We start from the raw sequence: 12,478 nt of genomic DNA on the forward strand, positions 1-12,478 counted from the left end.
GAACTCAATACAGAAGTGCTCAAAGCACAATGGGAATAGGTCAAAGGGCAAAGAGTCAGCCTGAGTAGGTTCCTGCTAAATCAGGGACAGTTTGGGCATCAAACAATGACAGTAACAGATTATAGCCCTTGAATAAAACAGGAAATCAAGTCATGCAAATCAGTTATACAGATATTAAGAAAAGCACATGCATATTGTAAGAAATGAACACACAGCTGCCAAATACCACCCCATTACATAACATCATTACTAATTACAGAGGAAAAAAGAGTAACCACGTGAGCAGGCTGGCAGACACCCCCTTAATCAAGTGTCAACATGAACATCACCAGTAAGGGGACAACTCAAAGTCGTGCACCACCTGACAGGATGCATCACTTTGTGCTACTCCTGCACCTAAGCATGAGGGAGCATCACAATCCGTGCAGAGGGCCATTCTATATAATCACTGGCCTGAAATCTTCAGAAGCATCCAGGTCTTGAAAGTCGGGGAGACTGTGGAATTCGGCCAACCTCCAGGAGACTGGAGAAACATGACAACTAAAGGCTTGTGTGACTCTGGACTGGACCCTCCTACTCTAGAGGATGTGACGGGCGCAAGTGTGCAACGTGGATTGGTCTGAGGATGAGACGTGGCAGCTGCACCACGTCAACTCCAACTGACGGCTGTGCTGGCTAGGAGGAGACTGTCCTTGTTCTCTGGAAACACACCCTGAGATAACTGGGGACGATGGGCATAGAGTGGACAACTTACTCTCTCAGGATTCAGGGGAAAAATGTACTTTGCATCAAGTTTCTACTTTTTCTTTCAGTTTCTTTAAAAAATTTCATTTAAGTCTGACTCTGCTGGTCAAGATGAGTGCTCAGACTGACAACCTAGCCCTGGAAAACCACCAGCAGTGACCAAGTGGCCGGACACACCCCCGCCTGCAGCCTTGCGTCCTGCCAGCGTCTGGGTCAGCCCAGTCCCAGCTGCTGGGGGCAGAGCACATGCCTGAGATCAGAAAACGTGGGTTCAAATACAGGTTCACTCACTGTCGGGTGAGACCTCCCTGTAACTCAGTTTCCACAACTATGACGTGGAGACCTAGTGGCTCCCACCTGCAAGGATGACACAGGCTGCACAGGAAGGGCTTGGTACAGTCTGGGTGAGAATAAATGCTCAGTAAATAGCAGCTACTGCTATGATCAGGATGGGGGAGGAGAAATTCGGCCAACCCAGCTCACGAGGATTCCAAGAGCGATGTCTCCAAAAGAAAGTTCAGTGCCCAGCCCTTGTCTCCTTCACACCATTAGTGACCTTCCTGGACTGAGGTCAGACGTTCTCCTGGCTCTGGGGCCGTCCTTTGCCTCGTCCACCCAGAAACAGCCCTGCATGGAACTTCCCCTGCCACGGCTGCCCCAGGATTGAGTGACAGGGATTGGCCAAGGGAGGGAACATCTCCTGGAACTGGCAGCAACTCTCCTCAATGTCAGTCTCCAAACCCTTTACAAAAGCGTGAAGTAAAAGATGGGGCAAAGCACACGTGACCTGTTCATATTCTCCAGGCCCATAGCTCCCTTGGGCACCTTCAGCTCCACCCTCTCCTCTCAGCAGCTTCAAGCCCGCCTGGGCCTTCCGTGGCAAAGGCGAACCCGGTGAGGTGCCCACTGTGTCCTGCGGCTGCTCACCTGATCAGCGCACTCTCCTGGAGGAGCTCCCGGCTGAGGTTCAGGGGGATGTCCTCGCTGTCCACCACACCTGTGAGACACAGGCCGAGTGTGGGTGAGAAGGGAGGACACTCGGGGGCTTCTCCTCCCAAGTCCCTTGTCTTCCTAGAATTCAGGCAGAGCCCAGGTCACAACCATGGGGTCGGAAGGAAAGCAAGCAAGGCCGGTGAGCCTTTGCCGGGACAGTTTCTACAATTTCAGCATCAGTTGGACCCTCTTTCAAAACTACCACCTGGGTTTTCTGTTCAAAATCATAACATATCATGGATAAATCAACCAAGACTAGTGTCTGAAGACAGGAAGCTCCCTGGGAGGCGCCACGCTGTGAGGACTCGGCTCACCAGCCAGCAGCTGTGGTGACTCGCCCTGACCCCGCACTCATCAAAGATGAGCCCTTTCTGATGGTGTTGGCATCTGGAGCAGGCAGCTGCTCCTGGGCCTCAGCCCACACGGCTGGGCACAGACACTGGCACCGAACCTCGAATGAAGCGCAGCCACGTGGGCAGGATGTTGGTGGCCTTGGTCTGGATGAGGACCTTGCGGCTGTACAGCGAGACACTGGAGCCCAGCTCCCGGCTCATGTCAAACATGGTTGGTTTCTGGAGGCAAGGAAAGGGCAGCGTCAGGTGGCAAAAGCAGAAATCCGTGGCAGCCCTGCCAGGAGGCAGAGCCTGCATGGTCACGGGGAACCCCTTCCTAAGGCTACCTGGGCTGGGAGATTTGAGGCAGATGTGCGGTGTCCTGCCTGTGTCTGTCTGTTCAAAAGCCCAGAGGGGCCGGGGGAGGCCCCTCCCACCATGGCTCCAGGTGGGGTGGGGGGGTCCTCTCTGGGCAGCTGCCGCCCTCCCCATAAAAACAATCACTTACATGTCCCTGCGAACAGAGCCAAGCCTGCTAGGGATCAGGGGTCAGCAAACTAGAGCGCACAGGCCAAATCACCTGTTTGTATAGCTTAGAATGGCTTTTCCATTTTTAAATGGTTGAGGAAAAAGGCAAAAAAGGACATTTCATGATATGTGAAAAATACATGAAATCCAAATTCCCGTGTCTACAGTTTTTGGAACCCAGCCACATACGCCCATCTCAGCGTGGCCCGTGAGCCTCCGCCACAGGGGCAGAGTCCTTGGTGGTACGAGGCTGCAAAGCCCAAAGTGGCCACTGTCTGCCAACCCTGCTCTAAACCAGCGCCTCCCACGCTGCCGTTTGCACACACGTCATGTTGGGATCTTGTTAAGGTGGGAACTGACTTGGGGGGTCCTGGGCCCAAGGCTCTGCACTCCTAATGGGCCCAGGGGAGGCTGGGGCTGCTGGTCTGCAGAGCACACTCAGCGGGAGGGTAGAAGAGCTCTTTCCAAGATGGGTAACAGGCGCGGGGCTCTAGTCAGTTAAAGCCAGGAAAGCTGGGTTCAACCCAAGCAGGTTTCCCGGCTGCAGGATTTGGTGGGGCCTTCACGGTGCTGCCCGAAGCCATGCGGAAGTAGGGAGAGCGCACTGCATGGAGACAGGACGCCCGCACCCGTCCACAAAGCCCAGGCCTGCCGGGCCAAACATCTCTCTGTTCAGCACCCCTCACTTCAACTTCTGTTCACCCGTCCAGACGTATAGGATTTTCTTTCATCCTGATGCTGCTAAGGCAATTTTTGTGATGTCTGTGCTGAGCTGTCACCGTTCAGGGGAAGTGCTGCTGGTATGTAAACCCAGGGAGCAGTGGACAAACCCCTGGCAGCTCGCATGGCAGGCCTGCGCCCGGCTCACCGTTTCTGGCACGTAGAAGAGGCTGCGGATGTTGAGAGGTGCGTCCGTCTTGTAGTGCAGGGTGTAGCGGGGCTTGTCATGGGCCTGAGCGATGTAGCGGTAGAATTCCTCATGCTGACCCTCGCCCACATCCTTGGGGTCCATCATCCAGATGGCCTGGAAATGGAATGAACAGGGACGTTATGTTTCAGACGCAACCTCCCAACAATGTGCAGACCTGACCTGGTGGAGCTCGCGGGGCCCGGGTGCTGGCAAAGGAGCCCTCAGCTCCTGAGGGTTGGCCTCCCGGGCCCTCTGTCTCCAGCCCCACCCTCTCCAGTGCTGGACAGAGAGACACACAAAAGGCTCTGGGAACAAGTGCCCTGTCCCCTGCAGTGTCAGGAAGAGCAAAGCAGGAGGCAAGGTCTGGACGAGCCTGCACGACGTCATGACACTAGCCACCAACAGGTGAGCAGCTCGAGTAACATGGTTGAGCCACGCGCTGGACAGTTACTGAGCCGTGAAAAGGAACAGAGCACTGATACACCCTACAACCAGCACAAGCCCTGAAAACACAGTAAGAAGCTGGACACAAAAGGCCACACAGTAGTCGACTCCATTTTTATGAAACGCCCAGAATAAGCCAATCCAGAAAGTGGACTGGATGCCAGGGGCCAGGGGCGGGGAGTGAGAGTGACTGTTGATGGACGTGGGGTCTCTTTCTGGGGGTGAAATGTTCTGGAACCGACCATGGTGACGGCAGCATGACTGAATACACTCAGGAGCACGAAGTGTGCGCTGTGAAGGGTGACCCCTGGTGCACATGGACCTGCCTGCACCCACAGATCTCGCCTCCCCCAGAACACCCAGTCCTGGGGCTCTGACGCAACGCCCAGTCCCACCTCTGACCTGCCAGCCTGACGTGGAGTGGCTTATCTCCAGAGCCACCTGAGCCTGCAGGTAGCCAGGCCTCACCTGCAGGGTATTAAGGCGCCTTCCATTCATGTACAAGGGGAAGCTGACAAATTTGCTGTACTTTGTCACCACATCTGGAAGAGACAGAAAAAAGCAATGAACATGGGAAGCTTCTGTAGATGAAAGCTCTGGAAGGTGCTGCAGGGGTCACACAGCACTGGGAGGCCTCGTCCCTGTCCTCCCCGCACACAGGGAGCAGAACTCACTCCCAAACCGGATCTCGAGGCCCAGGCCACCATGATACATGATGCCTTCTTGGTGGCATAAGCAGGGTTTCACGGGCTAATGTGACCCCTTGAAGAGCACTGGGCACCTTCAGTAGCATCCAGTGAGACCTGGACAGAGAGGAGCGCCTCGCAGCTGCACCCGCTCTGGTTGTCTGGGAGCCTGGACTCAGGCTGGGTGGGCAGGCTGGTGACATCTTACAGCACAGGCAGAACGAGCACAGGACCCTGCGCTACCAGCAAGCACACAGACAGTGCTGCTCGAAAGGAGGAAGGCAAACCTGACCCTGCCCCAACCCACGGCCAGCCCTGCGCCTGCGACCCCCGCCCCAAAATGTCCTAAAACGCAGTGGCAGGAGGTACTGCACTGACCCGCACGCACGTCCCCAGAGGCCCAGGCTCCTGCTCACCTCGAACCCGAGCCTCGCTGGTGAACTCTCTGCTGTCTGCCCTGAGGTGGATGACGATTTTGGTCCCGGTTCTAACTCCTGAGGCTTCGGCGATTTCAAACACCCCAGAGCTAAGACACGCGGGAGAAGGAAGGCGAGTTCTGCCTGTCAGTGCTGAGAAGTCCCACGTGGCAGGCAGGACTTGCATAGAAAGGAAGCTGGAGTGTGCCCCAGGCCATCACACCTCCGCCAGGGACAGTGGCCGCTGGGGCGCAGGGCTCCCCGCTCCTGAACACAACCTCTCAGTCTCACATTCCCCTGAAGTGGCCAGGTAAGCATCAGACTCCGGGAAGAGACCCCCGTCCTGTGCTAACTCCAAGCGCTCCGGACCCCTGGCCAAGTGCCTCCTCCCAAGAGCAGAAGTACACGAGGGGCACCTTGTCGATCCCTCGGCCCTGGTGACTGTGGGCCCCACTTTCACTTTTTCTGCGGGAAAGCAGGATTCAGAAATGAAGTTTGGGGGCTTGTGAGATAAACACTTAACCTTGGCTATGGTGGGTGCCATCCTCCACGAACAGCTGAGATATTCCTGGACTTCGCAGGCCCAGCACACGGTGGAGACGGCGGGAGGTGGGGCAGCCAGGGAGCCAAACCCTGACCCCCATGAGGAGTCAGGGACGCGCCCTCAGAACAAAGGCACCAGCCCCGGAGCACAGAGCGGGGACTCACCCAGCAAAAAAGAGTAACGGCTCCCTGAGTGTGGGGCTCAGGCCTCCCATGAAAAGCCCAGGATGGCGCACTGGCGCTTTCCAAGGAGCCTGGCTTCCCAGACCAGGCTGCGAGCTCCAGCTGAGTCCCACTCTGTGTGGCAGGTGACACTTGCCTCGATGGCCCCAGGGCCTGGGGACACTCCGTGTGTGACGTGGGACCTGCTCACTTACCCGTCTGAAAGCCACTGGTACCCAGGGCTGCCTGCGTCCACTGAACGAGAATAGACCTCGACTCTGTCAGCCACCATGAAGGCCGAGTAGAAACCCACTCCAAACTGGCCGATGATCTTGCTGCTGGCCTCCGCCTGGCTCTGGAGCGCATCCAGAAAGGCCTGTGGGGTGAGACTCGTCAGAGGGAGGCGGCCCTGCCCCGGAGACCTGCCGACACAGTGAAATCCTGTGATAAAGGGTCCCCAATGCCAACAAGCTCGTGCCTGAGGACATTCCTCTGAAGCTGGTGTCCAGAGCGTCTGGGACCTACCCTCTCTGGTCAGAACTGCCCTTTGAGGGGAGACCCTCGAACCTGAGAGGGGGAACAGCTGCAGCACCTGATGAAAGGGCAGCGGGGGGCTTACCTTCGACCCCGACCTGGCAATGGTTCCCAGGTTGGACACCAGCTCCTCCTGTGTCATCCCGATGCCAGTGTCCTGAGGAGAGAGACAAGCTAAGCGCCCAAGCGAATGCACCAGGGAGCCAGGATGGACGTGTGGGGACACCCAGCAGGAGCACATCAGTTACACTTGCCAGGATGGATGTGTGGGGACACCCAGCAGGAGCACATCAGTTACACTTGCCAGGCGGGCCCAGCAAAGTAAGAACACTGTCACCAGAAAAGGCGAATTCCAGCCACGTCAGCCAGGCCTCACTGGAGAAAACCTCACTAGAGGATAGACACATAGATGAAAGGGACAAAACAGAGTCCAGGAAGAGCTGCACAGACAGTGTCATGTTATTTTTGACAAAGGTTCCAAGACAAATCACTGGGGAAAGGAAAAACAAATGGTGCAGAAACAATGGGACAGCCACAGGCGAAAAACAACTCTTAGCCTTCCCTTACATAAAAACAAAATGATCACAGATCTAAGTGTAAGAGCCAAGGCTGTAAAACTAGTAGAAGAAAAGATAGGAGAAAATCTTTATCACTTTGGAATAGGCAGACTTTTTCGATAGGTCACTAAAAGCATAAAGCATAAAAGGAAAAAGTGATAAACTGGATTTCATTAAAAACTTCTGCTTTTCAAAAGCCACTACTAAGAAAATAAAAAGGCAAGCCACAGACTAGGGGAAAATATTTGCAAAAGTATATCTGATACAGGACTCGTATCTAGAATATACAAAGAACTCTTACAACGCAATAAAAAGACAAACAACCTGATTAAAAATGAGCAAAAATCTGAAAGACATTTCACAAGGAAGATATACGAATGGCAAACACATGAAAAGACACTCAACACCACTAATCATTAGGGAAATGAAAATTAAAACCACAATGAAATACACTGCTCACTCACCAGAATGGCTAAAATTAAAAAGACTGACAGTGACAAGTGCTGACAAGGATGTGCAGCCACTGGCATCCCAAATGCTGCCAGGAGTTACACAGAATGGGACACCTGCTGTGGGAACATTTGGCAGTTTCTCATAAAGTTAAACACTTTGCTTACAACCCAGCAATCCTATTCCTAGGTATTTACCCAAGAGAAATGAAAATATATGCCCACTCGAAGACTTAAATGTTCACAGTGGCTTTATTCCTAACATCCCCAAGTGCTCACCAACTTGTGAATGGATACATAAAACTGTGATGCCTCTACACAGCAGAGCACTTCTCAGTGACAGAAAGGAACAAACTACTGATACATGCAACAGCGTAGAAAAATCTCAAAAGCACTGTGACAAGTGAAAGAAGTCAGACTCAAAAGACTACCTCCTGTGTAATTCTGTTTATATGAAATTTCAGTAAACAGAAAACCATAGTGCCAGAAAGCAGATCAGTGCCTGACAAGGGCTGGGAAAGGCAGGGAATACTGGGGTGATGACATCAGCGGTGTGGGTGGTCCCATGACTGTGTATGTTGGTCCAAACACACTGTACACTTGAACTTGGGGAACTTGATTATATGTAAAAATCATATCTCAATAAAGCTTCTCAAAACAACAACAGCAGCAAGCAAGGCACACACATGCACAGAGCAGAGCAAAGGAGTGAACAAGAGAGCACCAGACACCAGCAGCAATTCTGAGAAGCGAAACCAGGCCTGCTGGGAAGAGGCAGAGTCCATGGAGGCAGGCCCTCCACTCCGTAGGATACGCGCCCCACAACCACCACCACCCCGCCGCCCCATAATCCCAGCCAGCAGGTCCTAGAGCAGCTGTCTCGGGAACGTGGTGGCCCTCAGGCCCACTGCCTGATGAACCCCATTTCTGCCTTTCTAACTCTTTGACTTTAAACTGCTCAAAGGTTACAACAGCCGCCAAAACTATTGCTGCGTCTAAAGTAAGACTGTTAATCCAAATACCGGGCTGTGATTAAAATATAGTACCACAGAATATTCAATAACATGGGGAAATATGCATCACAAGAGTATAAGTATGGTTAAAAGTGTGGGGCTAAACAAAACAAAACAAAACAAAACAAAAAAAAAAGTGTGGGGCTTCCCTGGTGGCGCAGTGGTTGAGAATCCACCTACTAATGCAGGGGACACGGGTTCAAGCCCTGGTCTGGGAAGATCCCACATGCCGCAGAGCAACTAAGCCCATGTGCCACAGCTACTGAGCCTGCGCTCTAGAGCCCACAAGGCACAACTACTGAGCCCACATGCCACAACTACTGAGCCTGCGCACTGCAACTACTGAAGCCTGCATGCCTAGAGCCCGTGCTCCGCAATGAGAGAAGCCACCACAATGAGAAGCCCGCGCATCACATCGAAGAGTAGCCCCTACTCGCCTCAACTAGAGAAAGCCTGTGTGCAGTGATGAAGATCCAACACAGCCAAAAATAAATAAATTAAAAAAAAAATATGAAGAGTTACAGCTGACTCTTGAATAACACAGATCGGAACTATGCGGGTCCACCTATTCACAGATTTTTTTCCAATAGCAAGTACTACCTACAGTACCACACGACCCGCAGTTGGTTGAATCCATGGATGTGGAACAGTGGGTACAGAGGAACTGCGTAGGGAGACCTGCAAATGTGGAGGAACTGGGTATACAGAGGACAGACTAGAAGTTATATGTGGATTTCTGACTATGGGGAGGGTCTGTCCCCGCCTCCCCAGTGTTATTCAGGGTCACCTGTATATTAAAAAATAATATATCATTTAAAAATCTGTTTAGGGAATTCCCTGGCAGTCCAGTGGTTAGGACTCCGTGCTCTCACTGCCAAGGGCGTGGGTTCAATCCCTGGTCAGGGAACTAAGATCCCACAAGCCTCGTGGCGTGGCCAAAAAAATTTTTAAAAATCTGTTTAGGGCTTCCCTGGTGGCGCAGTGGTTGAGAGTCCGCCTGCTGATGCAGGGGATATGGGTTCATGCCCCGGTCCGGGAAGATCCCACATGCCGCGGAACAGCTAGGCCCGTGAGCCATGGCCGCTGAGCCTGCGCGTCTGGAGCCTGTGCTCCGCAACAGGAGAGGCCACAACAGGGAGAGGCTGCGTACCATAAAAAAAAAAAAAAAAAAAAAAAACCTGTTTAGATATGTAGACAAATGCATAGATCAAAACCCTAAATAGACACATACTAAAATGTCAACAGTATTTATCTTTGAATGATGGGGTGATTTTAAGTTTTCTCCTCTTCGAAAAGGGAACCCCTCTTACACTGTTGGTGGGAATGTAAACTGGTGCAGCCACTATGAAAAACAGTATGGAGGTCCCTCAGAAAACTAGAGTTGCCATGTGATCCATCAAACCCACTCCTGGGCACATACCCAGACAAAACTATAATTCGAAAAGATACATGTGCCCCTATGTTCACAGCAGCACTATTTACAATAGCCAAGACATGGAGACAACCTAAATGTCCGTTGACAGATGAATGGATAAAGATGTGGTGTGTATATATATATATATATATATATATATATATATATATATATATATATAAAATACATACATTATGTGTATATATATTATATATATATAATATATATAATATATATAATTATGTAATAATTATATATATTATATTACGAGTAATATAATATATAGTAATATATTATATTACTCGGCCATAAAAAAATAATGAAATAAAGCCATCGGTAGCAACATGGATGGACCTAGAGATTATCATACTAAGTGAAGTTAAATCAGAAAGAGAAAGACAAATACTATATGATATCACTTACATGTGGAATGTAAAATACAACACAAATGAACCTATCTACAAAACAGAATCACGGACACAGAGAACAGACCTGTGGTTGCGGGGCAGATCGTGGGGAGGGATGGATAGGAGTTTGGGATTAGCAGATGAAAACTATTATACATAGGATGGATAAACAACAAGGTCCTGCTGTAGAGCACAGGAACGATATTTAATATCCTGTGATAAACCAGAACGGAAAAAAATATGAAAAAGAATATATATGTATAACAGTCACTTCATTGTACAGCAGAAATTAACACAACATTGTAAATCAACTATACTTCAATAAAATTTAAAAATAAATAAATAAAACATCTCCTCTTCTGCTTATCTGTATTTTCTAAATTTTCTATGTTGAATGAGTGGGGTTTTTGGGTTTTTTTTTTGCAGTATGCGGGCCTCTCACTGCCGTGGCCTCTCCCGTTGCGGAGCACAGGTTCCGGACACGCAGGCTCAGTGGCCATGGCTCACGGGCCTAGCCGCTCTGCGGCATGTGGGATCTTCCCAGACCGGGGCACAAACCCGTGTCCCCTGCATCGGCAGGTGGACTCTCAACCACTGTGCCACCAGGGAAGCCCTGAATGAGTGTTTTTATAGTAAATTAACAGTAACGGTGGTCAGCAGGTTACTAGGAGCCTACAGCCATGACGAAAAGGCAGCCTGTCCCCCATCCCAGAGGGTGGAGAGGCACTGGCGGTCACCAGCATGGGAGGCAAGGTGGCATGCCCCGCGTCGAGACACTTGGATGAAGTACCTGGATCGTGATGGTGCCTTTCTCGGCATCAGTCTGCAAGTGAATCTCCATTTCCGGCAGCGTCTGGCCTTCAGACAACAGCTTATGACGCAGCTTTTCCAAGGCGTCGCTAGCATTGGAGATCAGCTCCCGTATGAACACCTACGGAAATGGAAAGAAGATGCCAACGCTGCAGGACCTATTTGGTTAGCAGCATCTGCAGCAACTGGTACAGGCTGGGGGAGAAATGCCACAGAACTGTTTAACCAGAAAGACGTCCTGCTTTCCTCAAAGGCAGTTTCTCCAGGGCAGCTCACAGAATGATTGAAGTTAGATCACATTGCCGTGACCCAACTTTATGTCGACTCTGACTCTACTGCTCCTTCCTCAACATCAAACCTGGAGTTAGGTGTCAATCTGTTAAGTTAATTCCAAACAGGACCCTGTGAGACAACTTCTTTCTCAACTCTTGCCCAGGGATGTCAAAATATCCTCAAAACATATTTTTTCTACTCCACAAAGGACTCATTGACTTCATTTAATCTAATCACAAACCAGACCTACCATGTTCAGGAGAAAAAAGGGCCACAGACCCAACTACCAACCCGTGTTTGTAAAGCCCTTTACCAGCGACAGACCTTCCACTTACAGTCATGGGGAGAGGGAAGGTGGTGTGACCTGACCCCAAGAGAACAGAAGCTGGATGTCACGGGGACACTTGAATATAGAATTTAACAGGACAAGACCTGGAAATATTCCCTGGAAAGTCCTTTCATTTTGGAAAGTTGTGCTTTACCCTTCTCAAATTCTTTGCATTTTAGCAAAAATGAGCATGGAAACGATGGTTCACCATGGCCTGTCACCCTTGAGCTTCATCATTTTGAGCTTCATCTCCTCAAAAAGGTCCTTGGCAGCTCCTCCCTGCTCTACTCCACCCTGGGCCGGGGTCTTCCTCCTTCAGCCCCAACACCCCCACAGACCACAGGTGGCGATGCCAGGTGATGAGGGGCGTGAACCCAGGGCCTCAGCACACATCAACAACACCACAGAGATGGACCTCAGCAGGACCCCACGGCAACACCCGAGGGACTTCTAAATTATCAGCACAATTCATTAATTCCCAGGTTCAATCTGGCTCAAAGAATCACCTGCATATAGTTATCCATGAAACCCAACAGATTTTGGTAAAAATACTCTCACTGGTAGCCCAGATCAGGACCTGTCCAAATTTAATGCATTTTCACAGCTAATGTACTAGCTGGCACCTCCCCAGAATAGCATAGAAACAGTCTCGCCAAAAGAAACCTTGCGAGTGCCGGGAGTGATTAGCGGGTACTGCACCTCTTTTTCTGAGTACAAGGAACGGGCAACGATGTCCAGAAGCTTCTTTGTCTCAGCCTGGAACTCATGTTTGGAAACAGAACCTAGTAATGAATTGCAGACACAACCAATAAAGTTTAATGTCTTTTTTCGTGGAAGAAAATGCTATGTAAAACATTCAAAAAAATCTTTAAGGTAAGGAGTTTTAAACATGTTTCAAAACAGCGAACAAAAAAGAAAGAAAGAAACCAAGTGTC

General features: G+C 50.6%; 1 protein-coding gene across 1 annotated transcript in view; it reads right to left on the minus strand.

Moving 5' to 3' along the window:
- The window catches only part of TRAP1 (TNF receptor associated protein 1), a 44,849-nt gene that overhangs the window by 10,090 nt on the left and 22,281 nt on the right, over positions 1-12,478 (minus strand). The window contains exons 3-11 of the mRNA XM_060124646.1: positions 12,243-12,325; positions 10,923-11,063; positions 6,378-6,449; positions 5,974-6,134; positions 5,054-5,163; positions 4,420-4,493; positions 3,466-3,621; positions 2,189-2,309; positions 1,672-1,741 (exon numbers count right to left, since the gene is read on the minus strand). Of these exons, the coding sequence (XP_059980629.1) occupies positions 1,672-1,741; positions 2,189-2,309; positions 3,466-3,621; positions 4,420-4,493; positions 5,054-5,163; positions 5,974-6,134; positions 6,378-6,449; positions 10,923-11,063; positions 12,243-12,325 (988 nt within the window). The remainder of the gene's footprint in view (positions 1-1,671; positions 1,742-2,188; positions 2,310-3,465; positions 3,622-4,419; positions 4,494-5,053; positions 5,164-5,973; positions 6,135-6,377; positions 6,450-10,922; positions 11,064-12,242; positions 12,326-12,478) is intronic.

The sequence above is a fragment of the Lagenorhynchus albirostris genome, chromosome 15 (assembly GCF_949774975.1).
Source record: "Lagenorhynchus albirostris chromosome 15, mLagAlb1.1, whole genome shotgun sequence".
Lineage (NCBI taxonomy): Eukaryota > Metazoa > Chordata > Mammalia > Artiodactyla > Delphinidae > Lagenorhynchus > Lagenorhynchus albirostris.